General features: G+C 26.8%; 1 protein-coding gene across 1 annotated transcript in view; it reads left to right on the top strand.

Annotated features, from left to right (window-relative positions):
* LOC133338274 (cell adhesion molecule Dscam2-like) overlaps positions 1-25,805 on the top strand; it is a gene marked incomplete at its 3' end in the record, with an annotated part of 64,106 nt that extends 38,301 nt beyond the window's left edge. The window contains exons 3-5 of the mRNA XM_061546449.1: positions 16,693-16,863; positions 22,893-23,042; positions 25,682-25,805. Of these exons, the coding sequence (XP_061402433.1) occupies positions 16,693-16,863; positions 22,893-23,042; positions 25,682-25,805 (445 nt within the window). The remainder of the gene's footprint in view (positions 1-16,692; positions 16,864-22,892; positions 23,043-25,681) is intronic.
* Positions 25,806-25,866: the final 61 nt, after the last annotated feature.

Below are 25,866 nucleotides of genomic sequence, written 5' to 3'. Positions count from 1 at the left end.
CGATAATAATTTTTTCAATCGAATAAAATTACCGATAAGAAATTTTTCTATCGATGAAGTTATCGTTAGCAGTTTTTTAGTAAAAGTGTTATCGATGGTGTATTATTCGAATAATAAAGAGGTCGATTAGTAGTTTTTCTATTGAAAAAGTTATCGATAATAAGTTTTTGTAATGAAAAATTTATCGATAATAAGTTTTTCTAAAAAAGAAACGTTGTCGATAAAAATTTTTCTTTTCAAAAATTTATCGACATCGAGGTTTTCGAATGAATAAGTTAACGATAATAAGTTTTTCTACTGAACAAGTATTCAGTAATCCTATAGAAATTTATCGATAGCAAGTTTTTCTACTAAGAAATTGCTCGATAATAAGTTACTCTATCGAATACAATTGCCGATAAGAAATTTTTCTATCGATGAAGTTATCGTTAGCAGTTTTTAGTAAAAGTGTTATGGATAGTGTGTTCTTCGAAAAACATAGAGGTCGATTAGTAGTTTTTCTAATGAAAAATTTATCGATATTAAGTTTTTGTAATGAATAAATTACGATAATAAATTTTTTTTATCGATAATAAGTTTTTCTAATGAAAAAGTTGTCGATAATAAGTTTTTCTAATGAAAAAATTATCGATAATTATTTCTAATGAAAAAGTAATCGATAATAAGTTTTTCTAATGAAAAAGTTATCGATTATATATGTTTTCTGATGAGAAGATTTTCGATAACACATTTTCCTATTAAAAACTTGCCCGATAATATTTTTTTGTTGTCGATATTAATTTTTTCTATTAACAAAGTTATCGATAACTCATTTTTTATTGATAAATTGATCGATAATACAGTTTTCTATAGAACTAGTTATCGAATCCACGATTTTATATAGAAAAAAACTATTGATAACAAATTTACCTGAAGAAAATTGATCGATAACAAGTTTTTTTCTATAGAAAAATATCGATAAGTGATCGATAATAAGTTTTTTCTGATGGTAAAGTTATCGATTATTAGTTTTTCCACAGAGAAGATTTCCGATAATACATCTTTCTATTTAAAAATTGTCCAATAAAAAAAATTTCTATACAAAAAGTTATCGATAACTAATTTTTCTATTAACAATTTTTCGATAATACAGAAAAACGTATGGATTTTATATAAAAAAAAGCTATTTAATAAATACTTTCTCCATAGCAATCTTACTGAAAATATTTTTTCTGTAGAAAAAGTAATCGATAACAGGTTTTGCTGTAGAATAAGTTATCGATAACAAATTTTTCTATAGAAAAAATGATCGATATCATTTTTCTTAATTGAAAATGTTATCGATAACTATTTTTTGTTAAAAAGTTTTTGATGACAAGTTCATATGCGGAGAAATTAATAGTTGGAAAGTTTTTATGTAGAATAATTTATCGATTACAATTTTTTTTTCATTAGAAAAAACTTAAAAAATTATATCTCCCTCTCTTGCTCTCTCTCTCATTTTGTTGCCCTCAAAAAAACTCAATTTTCAGCTGCAAAATTTTTATTTGTTGAAAAGGGTTTTCAACTTCATCGTTGGTATTCAAAATGTTGTCTTCAGCGTTTTTCTCTTCGTCGTTTTGGTTTGTTGCACCCCCTGGCGATGGGGTGTGAACACACGTGTGTGGGTACTAAAGTTTTGCGAATTGATGTCAGGGCCTAAAAAATAAAACGCAGTGCTCCGAACATTAATTTAAAGATTCTCGGGGGAAATTCTTTAAAATATGTGTGTATGTGTGTGAGCATTTTAGAACATCTCCCTCTGCAGTAATTGTGTGAGAGAGTAAGTGTGTGTGTTTGTGTGTGAATTTGTGAGTTGGTTTAGACAAAAGAGGATACTGTTTTTAGTTATTTTGGCGCGTATATCCTTAACAATGATGATGATGATGATGACAACGACGACAACGTTGGCGAGATGATGCAACAATTTCGCACACATAAAACGCTTGGCAAAAACTTTTCTCCAAACAGGGCACACACTATTTAAAGGTATTTTAATTAAATTTTTCCCATGCTCTCACTTAGTAACAAACAGACAGACACACAGTCAGGCAGTCTGGGTGACAACGACTATTCTTCCTCTTCTTCTGCTCTTTTGTTCGAAATACACTCATGACAACAATTGCAATTGTAAAGATAAGCGAAAAATCATCGTTGACATATGTTTGTACACATGTACATCTGTCTGTATGTCGGTCTGTCGTGCACTTAAAGTTTAGTAAACATCAACAATAGTCCCAGCTATGCAAGCTTAGTTTTATGGTTTTTTGTAACCCTTTTGTTTTTAGTTGTTGTTATGTTTTGCTCGCTTTTGTTAGATATTAAAACCCCCCTCCGGCTCTGGCGTATAACAACCAGGGTTTTATGCGGAATAATATGGAAAGGATTATATTTGTCATAAACTTTGACATCAAGTGTTAGCCGTTATGATGAGCAGTCGTATTACATCGCAAGATTTGTGTAGTGAAATTTTTTGAGGAAAGACAGAACGAAATTTTTAATGTTGCGGAAAGGTCAGAGGTTATTGTCATAAAAAGAGAAATGTTAGGGAAATATGGGAGTAAAATTGAATATTATAAAAAAATTATATAATTTTAATTACAGAGAAATTATATTGCGAGGAATTTATATACAGGACAATGTGGAATTGAAACATACGACGTTTTATTTCTTCAATATAAAATCAAGTTAAAACATTTTTTTAAAGGGAAAACGCCAACAAAACCTTTGTGGAATTGAAACACTAGAAGTTTATTACATAATAATTAAGGAAAATTACGCAGTTATGTTGGATCTATCATATTAAAAATGTATTAAAATAGAAAGTTAGAAAAAAAGTTGGGACAAAATTGAAATGAAACAAAACAAAAAATTAGTGGAAAATCGTTCACATTGTAATAGAATGGCAGCAAATATTTTGTTAAAAGTACTAATTAAACTTTGAATAATTTATATTATATAAACAAAACTATTCGTTTTCATTATTTTCGACATTTTTAAGGAATGGAATGATGTGGAATTGAAACAAAAATGTCGCTATATACTATATTTCTTTGGGCATAGTTTTAGTTATGCAAAATTGTTTTAATTATGCATAGCTCACGAAATATAACAATTTTTCCACATGAAACGAAATGGATTTGAAACAAAAAATTCAAGATTTGTTAGTAAATTGATAGAAATATTGTGACATAAACAATAGTTGGACAAAATAAAAGTTTGTTTTACATAAAATTATTAAAATTTATAATCAAAATAGGCGGTTTCAGGTACTTGGAACTTGATGGAATTGAAACAAAAATGTGTTGATGATCTCAACTTCTCGATAAACAATATTCATAGAGTCCAAACCACAAGAATTAGTAATTTTAGAGTGTGAAACGAAATGGAATTGAAACAGAAAATATTGAAATTTCATAGAAAATTCATAAAAAACTAATTTGTATTAAAAATCAAAATTATTCATTTACATTATTATCAAAATTTTTGAAAAAATTGCAATTATGGCTGCAAAATGTGGGACACTTTAAATTAAAACATATTTAATTAAATAATTATTTTTTAAATATTTGTGTTTATTATGTTTTTCATTATTTTTTGCCGGAAGCCTTGAATTTGTATAATATCTCCCAACCTCTAAGACCTGTCTAGAGCATTTACATATAAAAAATAAAACAAGTGGGGTATTTTAAGAACAATTATGTAGCCATCAACACATTAAACCAGGCATAGCCTACTTAGATAATGACAATGTCTTTTTAGCATAATCATAAAAATAATTAATTAATCTAATTTGTGTTGAAAGCTCCCCCATCCCCTTAAAAAAAGCATAAACCACCTTCCCAGTCTTCTTGAAAATAATTATCATGAACTCGGCTTTAATCAAATAATTCTGACCGAAAAAACACTCCTCATTATCAATTGCCAAAAAATTGCTTATTAGCGTGGGGTATGAATGAGCATGTGTAGAGGGGGTACTCAACACCATGAGTATCTTACATTAAAAAAAAACCCTATTCTACAATAATGTTAATTAATCAAAGAAGTCAGCAAGTATTCGAAATAATACAACAAACCTCAAGTTGTTAAATACACCTTATTAATGGTTAAGAGGTGTGAGAATGTGAGACTCTACCCTCAAGCTTGATTTTTGTCAGCTGAAAATATTTTTTTTTGTTTTCGTAGACATGTTAAATTGTCATGTTTGAGGGCATGTTTAAATTACAAAAAAAAAATACTACCAAATACATTTTTTTATTACTTACGCCTAGACAAAACCAAGGAAGCTCTTTAGACACTCCCCTCTTTTTCTGTTTTGCCTCACCCCTCTAAGTGCATTTACACCACGCCAGAAAGTGATAAGTTTAATGTATAAAAAATACTAGCTGTTGCTTGTAACCATCCCAGCGATTTTTATGGTTATTGTTTTTTACAATTTTGTCTTCGTATTTGCTGGCATTTAACCTGAGAAAATGTTAAACATATTTACTAAGTACCTAGACTTCATAGAGGTAGCCATCTACACGTACATACCTCTCCCATTCTATCCAGCTGGCTTTTTTCGTCATCATAACGATAATGTGTCACGTCATCTAGAGCAAAAGTTATGATGATGACAATGATGGCTACTGTGACTAAGCTTTCATGACATGTCATATAATAATCTACACTACTTGTATATTAAAGAAGTGTTTGGCAGGGAAGGGGAGAAGTCTGGGTTGTTTGTTTTTTTTTCTTCAAAATATTTTACCTGGAATTATTTGATATTTTTGGAGGGTTTAATTTCTACCTGTTAATGCTTTGTTATTATTCAATTATATTTTTTATATAAAAATTGAAGGCATTTTGTTTCATTTTCAATTCGTTTCAAGCACTAGAGGCAAGAAATTCGAGAAAATAAAAATAAATTGCCTCTTAATGGGTTATAAATTTTATTTTATTTCAGACTTATTTCATTAAATTAATTAATAAATTTTTAAATTTTTTTCGCAGCATTTAAAAGAGTATTTTGTTTCAATTCCATTTTGTTCCAAATTTTATATAAACTCTTATTCTAGCCAATTTTTTGTGAAAATTATCAACTCAAACAAAAAAGTTAAAAATACAATAAAAAATGTTTCAATTCCATTTTGGTTCAATGAAATGAAACCTTCCATAAGAAAGTTTCTGATATAAATTATTGGATATTTGTTATTATATTTATATTCATTTATTCTTTCTATTGCTATCATTTATTTCATATTTTAAAGAGTGTTTTCAATTTCAATAACATTTCGTACCTAAAAATACATTTTTAATTTTAAGTAAATTGATAAATAATGATATAAATTTGGGGTAATTAATCTATTTTTCTTATTTTTTATTAAATTTCTTAAACATTTGTAGCAAAATTTCACTGCCTTAAAACAAGTGTTTTGGTTTCAATACCATTTCATTCCAATTGTTATTTTTTAACATATTTTAAGTAGAATTTTGCGTATATAATAACTTCTGTACAAAGATATCTATAAAAATGTTTCAATTCCATTTTGGTTCAATTTAAACATATTTAGTATTAAATATTTCTAACAACAAAAACCATATATATTAATTAGATGATATTTTTATTGCAATTAATAATTAGTTTCAAAGCAAAAATAACGTCTTTGTGTCAATTCCATTTCGTTTCATTTAAGACAAAAATAATTTTAAATCTGTATAACAAGAAAATCAATATCTATTAATTGGATAAAGTTTACTTTGTACTTTATAAGTATTTTTCATGCAGAAATCGCATTCCTGTTTCAATTCCATATTGTACCAAATGCTAAAATGCCGATTGATAACACAAAAGTGCGTTAATAATTAAGTTTTTAGTTGAAATGAAGCATAAACCATGTTCTGTTTCAATTCCATTTTGTTCCAGGTTAACATATTTTCATTAAAATCACCTCTATACAATAAAATGTATTTTTTGTAGTGTTTGGAAAGTGCTATAGACTTTCCAAATGTATAGACCTCTTTCACTTCCCCAATCACAATTAATTTCCTTCAACCATTTCCAGCTTTGATAGCAGAAGCTACTGTTCAAAAATCAAGTTACACTTTTAATTCCATTTTGTTTCATTTAAGAACAATTCTCATTTAAAATGTTTATGATAACAAAAATTTTATATTAATTGGATACAATTTTATTTGTACTTTATACTACTTTCAATGCAGAAATAAATTTTTTGTTTCAATTCCATCTTGTACCAAATGGCAAAATGTAGATTTTTTACCCAAAAACACATAAATAATAAAGTTATGAGTTCAAATCAAACATAAATCAATTTCTGTTTCAATTCCATTTTGTTCCAAATTAAAATTTTCCATTAAAATCAATTATATACAATAAAATATAATTTTTCTAATGTTTTACATGCCTTCCAATATGTATAGCCTTCTTCCGCTTCCACGATCAACTATTTCCCCGACCATTTCCTACTTTGGTAGCAAAAGCTGCCCCTACTTAGTATTTAGCCTAATGTTTTGTAGTTGTCATTATCAACAACTACAAGCATTTTGTCTCTACAAAATTATGATTGTCTTTTAATTAGATAAAAAAAATTTCGTTAAATTCAACAATTTAACGCTAGTTTAACGCCATCCATAAATGAAGCGGAAGTTTAGTTCGTGGGTAGTTTAATCTTATTAAAAGAATTTACTTGCCGGCTGGATGGTGCTTATGTTTGACGACAACGACAATTTGAAAATTTTTAATTGAGAATTTTCAACAAAACGAAAAAACCCGAATATTAAATAATAAACATAACTTAGGTTAGTTTTTTCAGACAGAGATAGATGCCTGTGTGGGAAATTAAATTCTGGTAAGCATAGAAGATAGGCTATGTAGTATGGCAGAGGTTGGGAAAATGTAAATTTACAGTGACCTAATTTTATAAACTTACTAAAAATTACTTTATTTCGAACTATAAAGGGTTTTAAATTTAAATATAGTCCATATTTTTTTATTACTAAATGTTTCTTGTTTAGCGTTTTGGGTTTATATTACATAGGGATTTATAAAATGTTTCATTTTCAAAACGTTCCTCAAACGTTTTTCGCAACGTTTTATAATTGTATACAACGAAAGTAAATACTTTAGGGGGAAATATGTTAACTGGAAGCCAGTAATATAACTTGTTTCATTTCCAAAACGTTCCCCAATTTTTAATTCTAAAAATTTCGTAATTAATATGTATTTTTATACTTATATTTGTATTTTGTAAAAATATTAACAAATAATGGGGGATATTTTAAAAGTGTTTCATTTCACACTAACTGAGAGAAAATTTTTAATGTGTTTCATTTCCAAAATGTTCCCCATAATATTTTATTAAAATAGTAATAACTTGTTAAACAAAGTATGTGTTAGTCTGTTCATCGAGACTAAGTGAGAGCAAATATTAAAAAATACACTCTTTCAATTCCACTTTATTCCCCTGCAATATATATTCCAAATTTCATCATTTTTGCGTCATAATTGTTGTCATCATCACAAATCTTTTTATAATTTCTAATTTTTTCTCATTACCCCAAAAATGTTTTCCTTTCCACCTTGTTATGGGCCCTGTTCGTATTTCGAATTCTAGGGGTTAACGCGATTATATTTTTGTTTTATTAATAGTTGTCGCCCAATACTATGAAGCTGATGTCAATAAAGAACATGTCATACGTGGCAATGCGGCGGTTATTAAATGTTTGATACCCTCGTTTGTGGCCGATTTTGTTGAGGTGGTCTCCTGGCATACCGACAGTGAAGAGAATTTCTATCCTGGATCAGAATATGGTGCGGGTTTAAATTAAAAAAAATAATGAACTTAGTGTTGTGTTAAAATTGATTAGAGAGTAACTAAAACTAAAACCAAAGCACGCTGGCAAATTAAAAAAAAAAAATTAGAGAAATCAAATCACCACTGCAACAAATCATTCTCTCTGTCCTGCCCATTTAGAAACTAGTCACAAGGGTTGCTTTGAAAAACAATTCTTTTTAATTCTATTTTTTAATTAATAATTTATTTTTCAATTTAATTTTTTTTTCGTTTTTTTTTCTTAACATTTGTGTTCTAACATTATTTCAACATTTTTCATCGTTTTTTTTCAACTAAACCCACTTCTTGCAGTCGTTTCCCAACACTATGAAGAGGATATCCATAAGGCATTCGTTATTCGTGGCAATTCGGCCATATTGAAATGTGATATTCCATCATTTGTGGCCGATTTTGTTAGTGTTGTTTCATGGCATACGGATCAGGATGAGGATTTTATGCCAGGCACTGAATATGGTGTGTGTGTGAACGAGAGAAAGGGAGAAGAGATTTTTATCTCTCTTCCCAAAAAATCTCTCTTTAGTTTTTTTATTATCACTGTATAACCTTAGTAATGTTGTGTGTGTAAAAAAAACAAACAAAACTTTAATAGATAATTAAAAACAATAATCCTTAATCCTTTTCACAAAATTTAGCTAGTCAAAAACAACAACCAAACAACAACACCACAAACAAACAAAAAAAACTTACACTAAACAACAAATATTTACTACACTTTCTACACTAAAGTCTAACACTTCTGTAATCAACACAGTTAAGAAACACAAAAACAGTTTGAGAATTACTGTTCTCTAGCCAGAACTGCAAATCGATTATTGCCAGTGTATAAAATCAGCTTTTGTGTGCACAAAATATTAAACCACAACAGCATTTTGTAAATATTTTGAAAAAAAAAATAAGGAAAAATAAGGAAAATCTTCAAGATTAAGAAATCTTAAAATGGGGTTAACAAATTTAAGAGGATCTCTCAAGGAACCTACTAAGATATTTTGGCGAACCTTGAAGGAGCATTTAAACGGAATAGCAAATAGGAATATTATTATCGCCATATTTGCATTAGAACTGCATTTTAGGTGATTGATGGTAGAGAGAAAAATATTCTTCATCAAATTTCACTATGGGTCGCTGAAGAAGAGAAATCTGTAGATATGATATAGATCTATAAAAACATCAGTGTAAATGTACATATAAAACCAACAAATATTTTGTAGGGATTTTCAAGTAAATTTCACGTTGGGCGCCATATTCACATCAAAAGTCCATTTTAGCTGAATGATTATACAGAGAAAAATATTCTCCATCGAATTTCACTAGAGGTCCCCTAACATACGATATATGTAGCTATTATATTTAATTGTGAAAAGTCTGACGCAATTTAGAAAACATGGACAAGGCGTTTTAATTTAGACAATTTTAAGGTAGTTTTGATATGGTGACAATATCTCCATTAATACTAAATTCCAGGGGATTGCGGATAAAGAGAAAAATATTCTCCATCAAATTTTACTATGGGTCACTGAACAAAAAAAAATCTTTGCTATAATATATATATATATATATATATATATATATTTTGATTTTATATATAATTTTTTTATATATAGTTTTTTATTGATTTTTAGGTTACATTTCATGTTGGGCGCCATATCCACACTAAAAGTTTTTAGTTGAATGATCATAAGGAGAAAAATAATTTTCATCGAATGTCACTAGGGATTACCTAACACATGATATATATAGCTGTTATATTTAACTATGAAAAATATACCGTAATTTAGAAATCATGGACAAGGTCTTTTAATTTAGACAATTTGAAGGTAGTTTTGATATGGTGACAATATCTCCAAAAATACGATATTCTAGGCGATTGCTGGTAAAGAGAAAAATATTCGTCATCGAATTTCACTAGGGGTCACTGAACAAAAAAAATATGTAGCTATGATATAGATCTGCAAAAACATCAGTACACATGTATAACTAAAAACATATTTTGTATTGATTTTTGGGTTATATTTCAAGTTGGGCGCCATATCCTCCTTAAAAGTCCATTCTAGTTGAACGAATATAAAGAGAAAAATATTCTCCATCGAATTTTACTAGCGGTCACCTAACTCACGATATAAGTAGCTGTCATATTTAATTGTGAAAAATCGGTCGAAATTAAGAAAACACGGACCAAGTGTTTTAATTGTTCTGGGTTTAACTATATATAAACGTTAGGAGATTTTTAGCATATAAAATCTATAAAAACAATAATAATGTAAATTTAAATATAATCTCAAGATATATAACACATAATATATATAATATAAAAACTATAAATTCAACACCAACACATAATCAACAACTCTATACTCACACAACACCTTCAATAATCAAACAATTAAGCCAACAACAATAAAACTCACAAAATAAAACACTAAACAACAACAAAACAAATATAAACGTCACTAAATAAAAAAATCGGAATTATTTTAAAGTTTATCCTCAGATTTTTTTAAATTTTTGGTTTTATTTTTTAATTTGATTTCATTTAAATTTAATTAGTTAATTTTTAATTAAGTGATTTAAAATTTCGTTGCCGTTTTCCTAATTTTTCGCCAAAGGGAAGTATTTCCACTTATATATATCTTAAAGAAATATTTTTAATTGCTCTACATAATTTTTATAATTATTTAAATTTTAAATTGAATTTCGCTTTTTCTCTTATTTTATGAAATGTAAAAAAATATTCCTAGTCGTTGCCCAATATTACGATACCGATGTAAATAAGGCCTATGTTATACGTGGCAACGCTGCCGTTTTGAAATGTGAAATTCCATCATTTGTTGCCGATTTTGTTAGTGTGGTATCCTGGCATACAGATCAAGATGAGGATTTTATGCCAGGCACTGAATATGGTTTGTGATGAAGTCAAATGCACACACTATTATGTAGAAATAAAAATTAGTTGTAGGAAAATCATTCGTCGCACATAACTTGAAGGGGGATATACTGAAATATCTACACAAATCCTGTCATATTTTATTTTTACTTAAATTCCCTTATATTTTAATTATATAGATTGTTTTTTTATTTAAAATAGTTTTTTTATTTTGAAACATTTTCCAAACTAGATCGAAGGTTATATTTTGTTGTAGATTAGTTCCGGAACGAACTAGTTCATTGGAACTATTCCGATAAAGGAACTAGGTGCAGTTCTCAAGTTCCTACGGTTCCTTTTTCTGATCTCGTTCCTTTATTCCCATATTCTTCATTCTTTCTCGTTCGTATTTTAGTTGCTGTCACATTTTTAACAATATATAAACATATGCTTGTCAATTTGTTATTATGAAGTAAATACGATCGATCCGCTCCGCGAATTAGATTGTTCAACTCGACCCTATATTGAATCATTTTTATCATTACCCATTTTTTTTTTTATTTTGTTGTTCAACAGATCTCACGCGAATCGGAATAATTCGAATATATTACCCTACCTCCTCCATTGAATTCTCTTCCCAAACATAATCATTAACCCAATCATTGTCTACAACAAATCTGCAAAATCATGCCTTCCCTTGCACCATTAAACAAATTAATTCTACAAATGAACCTCGGTGAACTTCAACTTTGTTTTCAAAATTCCCTGAACATCAAAGTGAACATGCAATTTTTCTTCAAGAATTTCCCACCTTCAATGATCACTGCAGGTTCACTGACTTTTCATTGCACTTCAAAATGAAATCTTTTTGTTATCTGAACATAGGAGGAAAAAAAGAACGAATATTTATAAATTCCATACCATTGCGTGTTATATTAATTAAATGCAAGTTTTTTCCACACAGAAGCAAAAACTTTTGCTATTTTTTCCACACACACGCTCAAAATGATAAATTAATTCTTCTGTTGGCGTTGAAAAAGTAGAAAAGTATTTTCGCACTGCCTGCAGGAATATGTGAGAAAAATTCTTGTAATTACATCATCATTAGTATATAAAAGGGGGAGTTCAGTTGTTAGGAAATGTTTGAAGAGAAGAATTTTTTATTCAAAAGTTAAATACGGAATACTGAAGTTCATATAAAATGGGTCATTGAAAGGGCGATTTTTGGGTCCTTGAAAACTTCTAAAAATATTTCCTGTTGCTTGAGAAGAAATATGGAACAAAATTTTTTGTGATTACATCACTATTAAGGGGTGTTCAAATGGTAGAAAATGTTGGAAGAGGTATATGTTGTGAACCTTCAATATGGGATTTATAACATAAATTTGAAAGAAAAGAAATTGGGTGTTTCCGAGCCTATTGATTGGATTTTATAAATATTGGTCCGTGTAAGGCCTTTCAAATAAATACATTAGATTATTTTTTAGGAAATATAGTCTTCATTGGGACTTCCAAATTAGATCTATTTTTTTAATTCAATTCTTTAGACAAAATTAAATGAGTCTTGAATTCGTTTCGATTTCTGTGATCCATAAATTTATTAAATTCCTGAAACAATGAAAATTCCATTTTGTAACGAAAGAAAGAATTTCGTCCTCTATGAATTTATTCCTCTAAAGGAACACCCAGTACTAGGTCGGACTATTTCGTTAATTAAGTTCCTTTTTCTTCCAATCCTTCATGTTTTCCCGCTTCTTTAACTAGTTCCCTTCAATCATTAATTTTTCCTCTTGTTCATCGAACTAGTTCAAATGAGTAATTCCACAAAAGGAACGATCAGTACTAGGTCTGAATATTTTTTTGTTAATCTAGTTCCTATTCCAGGACTATTTCGTTCATTTAGTTCCATTTTCTTCCAGTCGTATATGTTTTCGCGCTCCTTCACCTAGTTCCCTTTCCTCCAATCATTCATTTTTCCTCTTGTTCAATGAACTAGTTCAAATGAGTTATTCCACATAAGGAACTGTCAGTACTAGTTCTGAATATTTCGTTAATCTAGTTCCTTATACACCTGCGGTTTATTTGTAGTCTCCTTTATTTAATAACTTTTGCTCTAATAGTTCATTGGTTCAATATTCAAATTGATCAGATTATTATAGGGATTAATTACATTACTAATCAGCAGATTTTAATTCTTCGGTGAACAAATGTATCTCTGGAAAATTTCAAAATGCAATTTTCTTTAATGTCGAACTAGATCAAATGAGTTATTCCGCAAAAGGAACGATCAGTACTAGGTCTGAATGTTTCGTTAATCTAGTTCCTATTCTGGGACTATTAAGTTCATTTATTTAAATTTTCTTCCAGTCGTACATGTTTTCGCGCTCCTTCACCTAGTTCCCTTTCCTCCAATCATTCATTTTTCCTCTTGTTCATCGAACTAGTTCAAATGAGTTATTGCGCAAAAGGAACGATCAGTACTAGTTCTGATTGCTTCCTTTATCTAGTTCCTTACGCACCAGCGGTTTATTAATAGTCTCCTTCATTTGGTACTTTTTTCTCTAATTTTCTTGAATGTCCTTTTTGAATAAATAATTTTTCTTTTGGTTGTAAAAAATCTAAAAGAATTGTAGTTGAAGAAAACTATTCCGTAAGAGGAAATATCGATACTAGGCCGCACTCTTTCGTTCATCTACGAATAGATTGATATTTTCACGATCTTCTGAATTGTAGAGTTGCGTAGAAAGTTGTGGAACAAATTAGTTCAAAGAAGCTATTCCGCAAAAGGTTCCGATCGGTTCTAACAACAGAATTGTTCGAATGAATTTACATGAACCAATGAACGATTGAACTAAAATTATTGGCCTAGTTTAATTTTCCGGAGCGATAGCATTGAGTTTTTAAATGAACAAAAAACTAAATGCGATTGCTCCGGAAAAAATTAACGATCGAATAAATTGGCGTGTAGCGAATGAACTAAAGTGAACACATGGAACTAAATGAAAAAGAACTAGTTGCGGAGCAAATCGAAAAAGATCAGACTGTTTCAGGAACGTGATTGCTTAACACTACATAATTGAGTCCTTGAGTTTGAATTTGAAGTCTTTGTTAGATAACTTTATTAGAAGTATTGACCAGTTAATGTTTGATTGTTGAATGATTGAGCTGAAATGAAGTATGGAACTGAATTAAATGGAACTAGTTCCGAAGCGAATCGAAAAATTAAATCAATATTTTGTTTGAAAAAATTAAGAAATAAATATTTTATTTATATATACCTCTAGTTCATCAAGGTTTTAGAACTAAATTATTTCTGTATTTATTATCACTTCTCGGAACTAAATGAAATGGAACTAGTTGCGGAGCAAATCGAAAAGATCAAACTGTTTCAGAAACGTGATTGCTTAACACTACAGAATTGAGTCCCTTAGTTAGAATTATAAGTCTTTGTTAGATCACTCTATTAGACGTATTGGTCACTTCAAGACTGATTGATGAATGATTGAGCTGAAATGGAACTGAATTAAATGGAACTAGTTCCGGAGCGAATTGAACGAAAAGAGCGAAAATTGAACCAATTCAGGAACGAGACTGCTGGACTCCTTTTTTACATTCTAGTGAAGTGAAGATTTTAAAATGTTTTTTACATATTTTAATTTTCTTCTGGAATACGCAATCTTCATTATAAATTGAATCCGAAGTTTGTTTTTAATTTGAAATCAATTTTTCTAAGATTTATTTTATAAAACGTACGTTTTCTTCATGTTCTGCCTTATTTTAGTTGTACAACAATTCTATGAATCTGAGGTAAATAATGAATACGTCATTCGGGGTAATGCGGCGGTATTGAAATGTTCCATACCCTCGTTTGTGGCCGATTTTGTGCAAGTCATATCGTGGCAGGATGAAAGTGGTGAATTATATGCCACACTGGATGAGCAACAGGGAACGGGTATAGCCATCAAATGTTAATTCAAATTTTATTAAAAAAAATAACAAATTGTTGGTTAGAGTTGAAAAAATCCTATCCTTAAAATCCCCACCATAAAATTAAAAATGTTATACTTTTTTATTTTCATTTTTAAACTATTTTCCATTTATTCTGCATTTCTTTTTTGCCGCTTTTCCATTCACTAGTCGTTAATCAATATTACGAAGCCGAAGTTGTCTCCGAATATGTTATCAAGGGTAATACAGCGGTTCTGAAATGTACCATACCCTCATTTGTGGCCGATTTTGTTAAGGTCGAAGCGTGGCTATCGAGCGAGGGCAGTGAATATTTGCCCAGTGAAGATTTTGGTTAGAGTTTTGAAAAGTCTTTAAATTTTCCTCTAAAATAATATAATTTAAGTGTTGCAACATTCCTGATATCCTGTTCAAAATTTCCTCTCTATTTCCTATGCCCTTCTTGTTAATCCGTAATTTATTTTTCTTTTATGTTTTTTCTCTGCAATAAATTTTAGTGGTTAATCAATTCTATGGTGCCGATATTCTAATGGAATATGTTATTAAGGGCAATTCGGCGGTATTGAAATGTTCTATACCCTCATTCGTGGCCGATTTTGTTAAGGTCGAATCATGGATCGATGAAGAGGGCACTGAATTAACACATTCCGATAATTATGGTTTGTTGATATATAAATGAGAGAAAATATTTTTGGATTCGTAACTTTTCCAGTGTAGATAATGTTTTGAAGGGGATTTTTTTTTTCTCAGTGTGTAAAAAATGTTTTCTAAAATTAAAAAAAAAAAAATCTTTTCTATATCCATTTTTAAATCCTATCCTGTACAGACATTTTTACTTTTTTATATTTTTTTGTTTAATATTTTTGTTTATAAAAAATTTAAAGGAAAGTGTATAAAGTTTTATTCTTTAAGGTGTATATAAAACCATTGGATCAGTTTTGTGGATTCATATGCATTCAGATGTCTCATTGCTGAGGTGAAAGCTGCGATATTTAAAAATGCACTTTAAAAGTGCTCTTGTTGGGCGCCATTTATACATGATATTTGTAATTCATTTTGTTGATTCAGAGTCAGAATTTTATATCATCATATTACACATTGGATCTATATTGGTTTTCGAAAAAGTCAATAAAAGTTTGAGTGACGAGGTAATACGTTGTTATTAAAAATTCAATTTCAAAGAACCTCCTGTTGGGCGCCATTTTTGCATGATATTTGTATTTCATCAATTATTTCGGCGTTTTCGTATTTTATCAGAGTCAACGAAGCGGATATATTTATGAGTTGAAGCATGATATGTTGCAATATTGAACAATAAAATTTCAAAGACCCCCTGTTGGGCGCCATTTTTGCAGTTTAGTTGTATTTCATCAACTTTTATGAAGTTTTTGGATTTGGTCAGAGATTTGAGTACAATTTGGCGTCATTAAAAAAACCTCTTTTAATGAGCCCCATATTGGGCGCCATTTTTGGATGATAGTTGTATTTCATAATTTTTTTTAGGGTTTTTTAGGGTTATTGTAAATGAACGGCCTAAATAAGCCTCTTTATTTAGGCCGTTCATTTTTGTAGAACCGTTCAATTTTCTTTTTTATTTCAATTTAAACCTCCTAAATTTCACCCTCCTATTTTTCAATAAACCTCCTTTCAGTGGTCAATCAATTTTATGAAGCTGAAATTATGACCGAATATGTTATCAAAGGCAATGCGGCCGTATTAAAATGTTCCATACCCTCATTTGTCGCGGATTTTGTAAGAGTCGAATCATGGATAGATGAAGAGGGCGAAGTGCTAACATTCTCTGATAATTATGGTTCGAATATACTATAAATTTTACTTCGAAAAATAAATTGTAGTCTTGGTAGAAACAAGAAACATGAAGTCCTCTTTCCCCTTCCCCAAAAGTTTTTTTTTTATTTTTTAATTTCCAAACCATTATTTATTTAAAAATGTGTCTTTTAATTTTAATTTTTATCACCAAATTTTGTCTTCTAGTCGTTTCACAATTCTACATAACCGAGGCCGAAAACGAATATGTCATCAAGGGCAATTCAGCGGTTATGAAATGTAAAATACCCTCATTTGTTGCCGATTTTGTACACATTGAGGCCTGGGTCGATGAAGAGGGTGTTGAACTATGGCGTAATAATTCAACACAGGCTTATGGTATTTCACAATTTAAAATAGAAATTACAAATTTGAAATTAGTACATCAAGAAGTAGTGGCTTTGTGTGAAGGGGGATTTTCTTTCTCTCCTAAAAATGTTATCCTTCTCCTTAAAAAATAAAATTTCCGACTTTTTAGTACAAAATTCTTTATTTAAAATAATTTTTGTTTTTGTATTTTTTTATTTTATTAAAAAAAATCTAGGATTTGAAAATTTAGTTGAAGAAAAAATTTTACGATGTGTCTGATAAAAAATCAATTTGTTAAATGGCTTCAATTTCAACATAATTTTTAGTACAATAAAATATTTTTTCTGTTTTATTTTCACATACAAATGTTAGGACCCTTGTCGAAAAGAAATAAAAAAATATTATTTTTTTAGTACAACTAAAATATATATTTTTTCCTGAGTATAAAATATATAAAAATTTTCTGTAAAGCTAAAAATTTATGTTTCTTTTTATATGTTTTTAGTACTAAAAACGTATATGTACAAAAATATATATCTATGTACAAAAAATGCTTCCTTCTAAATATAATTTTTAATTTACTAAAGATACATACTTATGTGCTAAAAATGAATTTTAAGTACTTAGAAAAAAAGTTTGTAATTCTAAAAAACATACATTTTTAGTACTAAAAATGCTGTTTTTTTTGTACTAAAAATTATTTTTTTATTTCTAAAAATGTATTTTGTACTAAAAATGTATTTATATATTTTTGTTAACAGAAATATATTGTTTAGTACTAAAAATTTATTTTTGTACAAAAAAAATATTTTTTAGTTTCAAAAAAAAATAATTTTTTTAGAACAAAAAAATTATTTTTTCGTACATAAAATTTATTTTTTAGTACAAAAAATTTATTTTTTAGTACAAAAAATTTATTTTTTAGTACAAAAAATTTTTTTTTTGATACAAAAAAATTATTTTTAGTACAAAATTATTTTTAGTACAAAAAATGGATTTTTATACAAAAAATTGAATACTAAAAATGTATTTTTGAGTACTAAAAATGTAGTTTTTAATACCAAAAAATTTATTATTACAAAAATTACTTTTTTAGTACTTAAAAATGTTTTTGGTTCATTTAAATATATTTACTAGAAATGTATTTTTAGTACGTTAAAAAATTATTTTTTAATACTAAAAATGTTTTTTTAGAACCAAAAATTTATTTTTAAGTACTAAAATGTATTTTTTAATACAAAAAATGTATTTTTGGTACTAAAAATTTATTTGTAAGTACTAAAAAATTATATACTAAATGTGTTTTTAGTGCTGAAAATTTATTTTCAAGTACTAAAATGTATATATTTTTTAGTACTAAAAATATATTTGTTAGTACTAAAATAAATTTTTTAGCACTCAATTTGTATTTTTTGTACTAAAAAAATTGTTTTTTATATGATAAAAATTTATTTTTAGTACTAAAAATGAATTGTTTTTGTCCTAAAAATATTTTTGTTAGTAATTAACACAAATATTTAAGAAAAAAATTTGTACAAAAAATACGAACAATAAATGTCTAGGGTCGCAATTTTTTCTTTTTTAGACTTTTCTCATCCAAAGTTCGGAATTGAGGTTTGACTTTATGGGTCTTCATTTGTTGGTCTTCAATCTTTAATCCCTTTTTCCAGTTAATTTTTATTTTCAAGACATTCACTTAAGCAAGGTTATTGATTTTCTTCATTCTTCTTCTTCTATCGTTTTGTGAAAAGTTGTCATTCAATCCTATGAATCGGAAGCGGATAATGAATATGTCATACGTGGCAATTCCGTGGTTATGAAATGTGAAATACCATCGTATGTTGCGGATTTTGTTTTTGTCGATTTATGGATGGATTCGGAGGGCAATAATTATTATCCAAATAGTGAAGAGACTGGTATGGGGTTGCAGGATAAATTTTTCCTTAACATTTTTTTCTTCTTCTTAGCTAGCTAGGCATGCTATCCAATGTCGTGTGGATCCCTAAATGTTAAATTTAATTTCCAATTTAAAATTTGCTTTTTTGTTTATTTATTTTTCTTCTTCAGTTGTCCATCAATTCTATCAGACCCGTGTCATTGATGAGTTTGTTTTACGTGGCAATTCGGCAATTTTGAAATGTGCCGTACCCTCATTTGTTGCTGATTTCATAGAGGTAGAATCGTGGGTCGATGAGGAGGGTATGGAGATTTTTAAGCCCTCCAAAGATGATAATTTGGGTATAGAAATTTTACCAAAATTTTCCAGCTAAATGTTGTTAATAATACCATCCCAAAAAAAAATCCTTTCATATCCTGGGGTTATTTTTGACAAAAAAATCCAATATTTTATGGTCCTCATCTTATTTGATCTTCTTCTTCTTCTCTCTGTGTGTGTTTTTGTTTTCAGTTGTTAAACAATTTTTCGAGTCCCAAGTCTATGATGAATATGTCATCAAGGGCAATGCAGCCATTTTCAAATGTCAAACCCCCTCCTTTGTGGCTGATCATTTAGAGGTCACCGATTGGCTGGATACGGAGGGTGGTGTTTATACCAAAAATGAAACGGGTATTTGAAAAATTTCTATAACAATATTCCTGTAGTTCTAGTAGCAAATTTGTGGAGGGGGTATTTTTCATAGACCTTAATTTTGGTTTTTCAATTTAGTTTCCTTCCTTTATCCTTTATTTTTTAATTATCTTTTGTTTTTTCTCTCTCCTTTGCAAAAAAAAAAAAAAAATATACCATCTAGTTGTACCCCAATCCTATACGGTCAATGTTATGGACGAAGCTGTGCTTCGTGGCAATAGTGCCATTTTGAAATGTCACATACCCAGTTTTGTGGCTGATTTTATACAAGTTGCCTCCTGGCTAGAAGATGAGGAAAGGGAAATCTTGCCCACCTCCAAACAGGATATACAAAGTGGTAAATAGCTATGAAGAATTAAAAAATATAAATGTGTTCAAATCCTCTCTCATCTGAAAAACAACAAAAATCCCTTCAGAAAAAATCTCTTTCCAAAATCAATTCCTTTTTGAGGTCGTTGTTTGTTTTCAGTTCGGCAAAAAGAAATCGGAAATATGGGTATTTCAGGTTCAGTTCAAATTTAGGTTTCATTCATTTCTTTTTTTTTTGAGTTTTTAATTTTTCAAAATTATGTTTTTTTCTTTCTTTTCTTTACTTTTTTCTTATCTGTTTTTCTTCATTTCCTTTTCTTTGATTTCTTTAAACTATCCCATCCCAAAACATTTATCCCATGATCCCTTTTAATATCCATGGGCCATTCCTGGCCTACCCTTAATCCCTATGAAAAAATCCCCCTTCATGTTTGTTAGTAGCTAGTAGAGTTTTTTATTTGTATATATATTTTTGTAAATAGTTTTTGTGTAAAAAATGCTTTAATTGTATTTAATTAAACTATAACAAAATTTAATATAAAAATTATATAAAAAATATTAATTATTTTTTATAAATTTCTAAAAAAAAAATTAAGGCATTTTTTACTTAAACTGCATGCTTTATATAAATTCTTATTTGTAAATATACATTATTTTTTATAATTGAAATTAAGGATAAAACAAACAACAACTAATATTTGTAAATAGTTATCCTTTAAATTTTATAAGATGAAGAAAATCTGCAAAAAATACAATAAAAATATTTTCGATTATAAGAAATATATTAACGGATGTTTAAAATACACAAAAATAGTAATGACAATATTTTTTGAAAAATTTTCTAATAAAAAAATATTTTTTATTATTTATTTTTATTATTTAAAAAATCAAAACAAAAATATATTTCCACATTAAGATTCTTTAAAAAAAATTATTTCCATTTTTTAAATATTTTAAAACATTTGTTTTTACTAATTTTTTTAATTTATATTATTTAAATCACAGAATTTTTTATTTTATTTTATTACATACAAAAAATAAATTTAACTGTACACATTTTTTTAAAATCGATAATAAATAAATATTTTTTAATAAAAAATATATCTAAAATATTCAGATATAGATATATCTCCCATATATATTTTCGTCCGATTTAAGGCAAATGGTACACCAAAGTCCCTAAATATCTTTCGGTTTGCACGAAATTTCGCACAGCATACTGAATTCAGCCTAGAATGATCTGCGCAAAATTTCGTGGAAATCGGTTCAGATTTAGATATAGCTCCCATATATAGTTTCGTCCGATTTAATGTAAATGGTGCACGAAAGTCCCTATATATCCTTCGATTTGCACGAAATTTGGCATAGCGTACTAAATAAAGTCTAAAGTAATGTGTGTTAAGTTTCGTGAAAATCGGTTCAGATTTAGACATAGCTCCAATATATATATTTCCGTCCGATTTAAGGTAAATGATGTACAAAAGTCCCTATATATCTCTTGATTAGCACGAAATTTGGCACAGCATACTGAATTGAGTATAGAATGTGGGGTGCTAAGTTTCGTAAAAATCGGTTCAGATTTGGATATAGCTCCCATATATATTTTCGTTTGATTTAATGTAAATGGTGCACCAAATACCCTATATATTCTTCGATTTGCACGAAATTTGGCATAGCGTACGAAATTGAATGTAGAATGTGTGCCAAGTTTTCCGTTTAGATATAGCTCACATTTATATTTTAGTTCGATTTTACATAAATGGTCCACCAAAATCCTAATATTTGTCCGATTAACACGAAATTTTGCACAATTACGTCATTGGGTTTTGTTGAAATTGGTGCAGATGCAGCCATAGCTTATAAATCGTTTTGCATAAATTTGTCCAATGGTACGCAGACGGCTCTAAATCTACCCGAATGAAATTGAATTTATCATAGGTTGCAGAAAGTCATGAGTATGTTCCTTCGACGGAACATTGGCATACAATTGTAAGGATACATAAGTACAATATACCCAAAGTGGTGAAGGGTATCATATAGTCGGCCCAGTCCGACTTTAATACGTTCCTTGCTGGTTTTTATTGTAAGAAAATTAATTAAATTAATTTAAAAATTGTCATTTTTAAACGACATTATTATTTTTAATTAAACTATTTTTTATAAATTTTTAATATGAATTTAACCACCTTAAAAAATTTCTAAAAAATATATTTTTCAAAAATTTTGCAGATTTTCTTCATCGAAAAAAAATTATATCAATATTTATTATGCATGCGTATTATTAATTGCTTGCTTATATCTATACTAATAATGCATAAACAAAAAACACTTTATATATAAAATGACACTACATAATTCACAAAATTTACTAAAAATGTTGTAAATATAAATTTGTACAAATTTGTAAAAAAAGTAATCATGTACGAATTGTAAATACTTAAAAAAATTAAAATATTAAATTAAATATAAGTGTTTTTTGTTATAGCAGGAAAAACACAAGAAAAATATAAAGAATATTTTTTAAATAGAAAAAAACCAATTATTTTTAATACACATTGAAATGATAACTATAAAAATTAATATAAAAAAATTATGTAAATTTTATATAAATTTTATTCAATTAGTGCATTGATTTTATTCACAATTCAAATTATATATGAAATTAAAAAAAAAAATATTTACAATTAAAAAACATACTGCCAAAAATATAAAAGTTTTAAAAATAATTAAGTCCTCTACAAAAAATAATCAAAGTACAAATTTTATTAACTCGATTCAAAATAAAAAATATGAAAATATTACCTACTAGTATACTATTAAAAAAATTAATTCTATACAAAAAGCAGTTTTAGTAAAATAAATGTTATAAAAATCTTTAATATTTGATTATTAGAAACATTAATATGTTTTTCATAACTTAAATATTAAAAATAAATAGTTTTATAATTACTTATAAATACAGTTTTACAAAAATTTGTATTTCATAGCAAATCACTAAAACTTCATAAAAAAATATTCTTTATATATTTCTTGTTAAAAATATTGGTAGTGGTTAAATTTTTATTATCTTATATTCAAAGACGCCTGAATATTTTTATTAACTTGTAAATTTTTTCTCCCGTTTTTTCATTTTAAAAACGCAACATTTATTCGTCACCAAAAGATGGCAAATACTTGGTTCTGCCCTCTGGAGAATTGCACATTCGTGAAGTCGGCCCCGAAGATGGTTACAAGAGTTATCAGTGCCGCACCAAACACAGATTGACCGGTGAAACCAGATTGAGTGCTACCAAGGGACGTTTGGTGATTACAGGTAAGTTGGAATAACAATTTTCTTACTATTTTCATTTATTTGTAGTAAAGTATTTAATATTTTTATTATATATCGAAATATGAAAAAAGGAAAACAAATCATTTGACGAAAATTATTAATTATTATAAAAAAAATATTGAATGTTTTTACAAATTATAAATAAAAAAGTTGGAACAAATCTATGAATCAACATATTTAAAAATAACTTTATATATATAATAAAGAAATTTAAAGTGTTTTTATTATTAAAAAATTATTTTTTTTAATAAAAAAATATTATAATTTTTTATAATAAATATATATAATTTAAAAAATATTAAAAATTATTTTTTTATAAATTAAAAAATATTATAATTTTTTATAAGGAAAAAATATTTTATTAAAAAAATAAAATTATTTTATTTAAAAAAATTAAAAATTATATTTTTTTAATTTAAAATTACTTTATTTTTTATAATTTACATTTTTTAAAAATTAAAAAATTCAATCTAATAAAAATTTATTTGAAAAATAAGAAATATTTTATTTTTTTTAAATGAAACAAAAAATATATATTGTTATTGTATTTGCTACTAAATTAAAATAATATATATTTTTTTATTTTAAAATATTCCGATATGTATAATTTTTATTTGAAAATAAAGCGTAATTTGTATGTAAATTTAAAATTGATTTTAAGTCAATAATAGTAAATAAAATATCTTTCATATTTAAAACATGTTTTCAAGTAATATTTTTATATTAAAATATTGACAAATCTTTCAAATGATTTGTTTTCTTTTGTTATAAAACATATGGAAATATTTTAAAAGAACTTTCGTTTCGAAAGAAATTAAAATAACATGTATTTAATTTAAATAATTCGTCCTAATAATTATTAATAAAAATATATCTTTAGAAATTTGTATTAATATTAAAATAAATAAAAATATTAATATTTGAGTTTTTGTCTAGCGAAATCAATTAATTAAAATAATCAACTAACCTTTTGAAAAATTTTCATATTAAAAGGAAAGTGTTTTTTTAACAAAAAAAAAAAAGAAAAAAATAAAAAAACTTTACATGCACTTCGTGATGTTCATTTAAAATAAAGAACCCTCTTTAAAAATAAAAATCTTGTTGTTTTTATTTTTTTTAACAAGAAGAAAGGGATTGAGTTGACATACCTAAAAAAATAAAGAACACTTTCCTTTAACAATATTTTAATAAAACAAGACATTTTCTATTCAATAAATTGCAAGAAAAAATAAATAATTTTAAATTAAAAACAACAATAAAATTTACTTCAAAATAAAATAATTATAAAAATTATTTTTCATATTAAATTGAAAATGTCTTGTTTTATACATTTCTATTGGGAAATATTTTTTAAAACTAATTTTGAAAATATTTCCCTTTCCACATAAAATAAAAACAAAAAAAAAACCTCAATCCGCATTGCTCATCTCAAAACATATGAATTTTTTGTTTTTATTTTTATGTTATATTTTTATTATATTTAATTTATAAGCTGTATTTGTAGATTGCACGGGGGATAAAGCAAAACATTTTCAAAGACATGATGGAAAAAACCACAACAATCAAAAAGATTTTTAGCTTAAAATCTTTTTCTTTGAGCGTAAAAAAGATTAGAAAAAAATAACTATAATAAAATTAATTAAAAATTATAGAAACAAAAATATTTTTTTTTAATTATAAAAAATTATATTGACAAGTTATTACATAAAAATAGATTTTTGAATGAAATAGATTAATGAATTTATGTTATTATTTAATAAAATAAAAAATATATTAAAAAAATAAATAATATAAATATATATATATATATATATATATTAAATAAAATATATATATATATATATAAAATATAAATGTATAAAAAATAATATAAATATATAAAATACATAAAAAATATAAAATATATAAATATATTTTAATATTTATTATATATATATTTGTTGTAACATGTTTTCTAATAAAATATTCGATTTTAATAATTATTTTTTAATATATTTTTTACGTAGTTTTTATATTTTAAAAATATATCAATATGTTCATTTAAAATTAGTAATATATTTTAATTAAAAAATTTTGTTAAAAATATAAATTTTAAAAATCCGCGTTATATCACTTTGAAAATGTATTGCCTAATTTTCCCCATATATATTAATATATTATTACAAAATATATATTGAAAACTGCCTGAATGTTGGGATAGGGTACCCTAAAAAATTTGTTGCGCGTTTTAAATTGAAATTTTTGTTATGAAATTTTGATCTATAATAAATTTTAAACGAATAAATTTCAATGTAACGTAAAGTAAATTAAAGTAATTTCAAAATTAAAACGTAATAAAAATTAAAAATTTGCATAAAAATTAAAATGAAAATAATGCTTGACTTGAGCTTGAGTAAAATGGTGCGCTTTTCCAAACAAACAATGAAACAAAATTATCGCCCTTTTCCAAAAACACATATTTTCTATTTCTTACTTGCAAGGTAAGTCCCTAGAAACCAAGAAGAATATACACAAATTCTATATAATAATTATTAAATATTTAAAAAATATATTTTTTTTATAAAAAAAATCAAATTATTTAAAGAAAAAATATTATTTATAAATAAAAAACACTTTTACAGAACCAGTTGGTAGGGTATCACCAAAATTCCCCTCCCAACAAGTAAGCAGTACCTTTGTAGCGGCCTCATATCAAAGTTTAACATTACTGTGTCCGGCTCAAGCCTATCCGGCACCGGTATTTAGGTGGGTTCTTACAGTTTTTTTTTTTTTTTGAAATTGAGGATTAAGAAAGTTTTATTTAATC

The sequence above is a fragment of the Musca vetustissima genome, unplaced genomic scaffold, assembly GCF_032173495.1.
Source record: "Musca vetustissima isolate MV318-11 ecotype Yass unplaced genomic scaffold, APGP_CSIRO_Mvet_v1 utg10199, whole genome shotgun sequence".
NCBI classification, from domain to species: Eukaryota; Metazoa; Arthropoda; class Insecta; order Diptera; family Muscidae; genus Musca; species Musca vetustissima.
The sequence above is the reverse complement of the archived record's forward strand: the minus strand, read 5'-3'. Positions and strand labels throughout refer to the sequence as shown.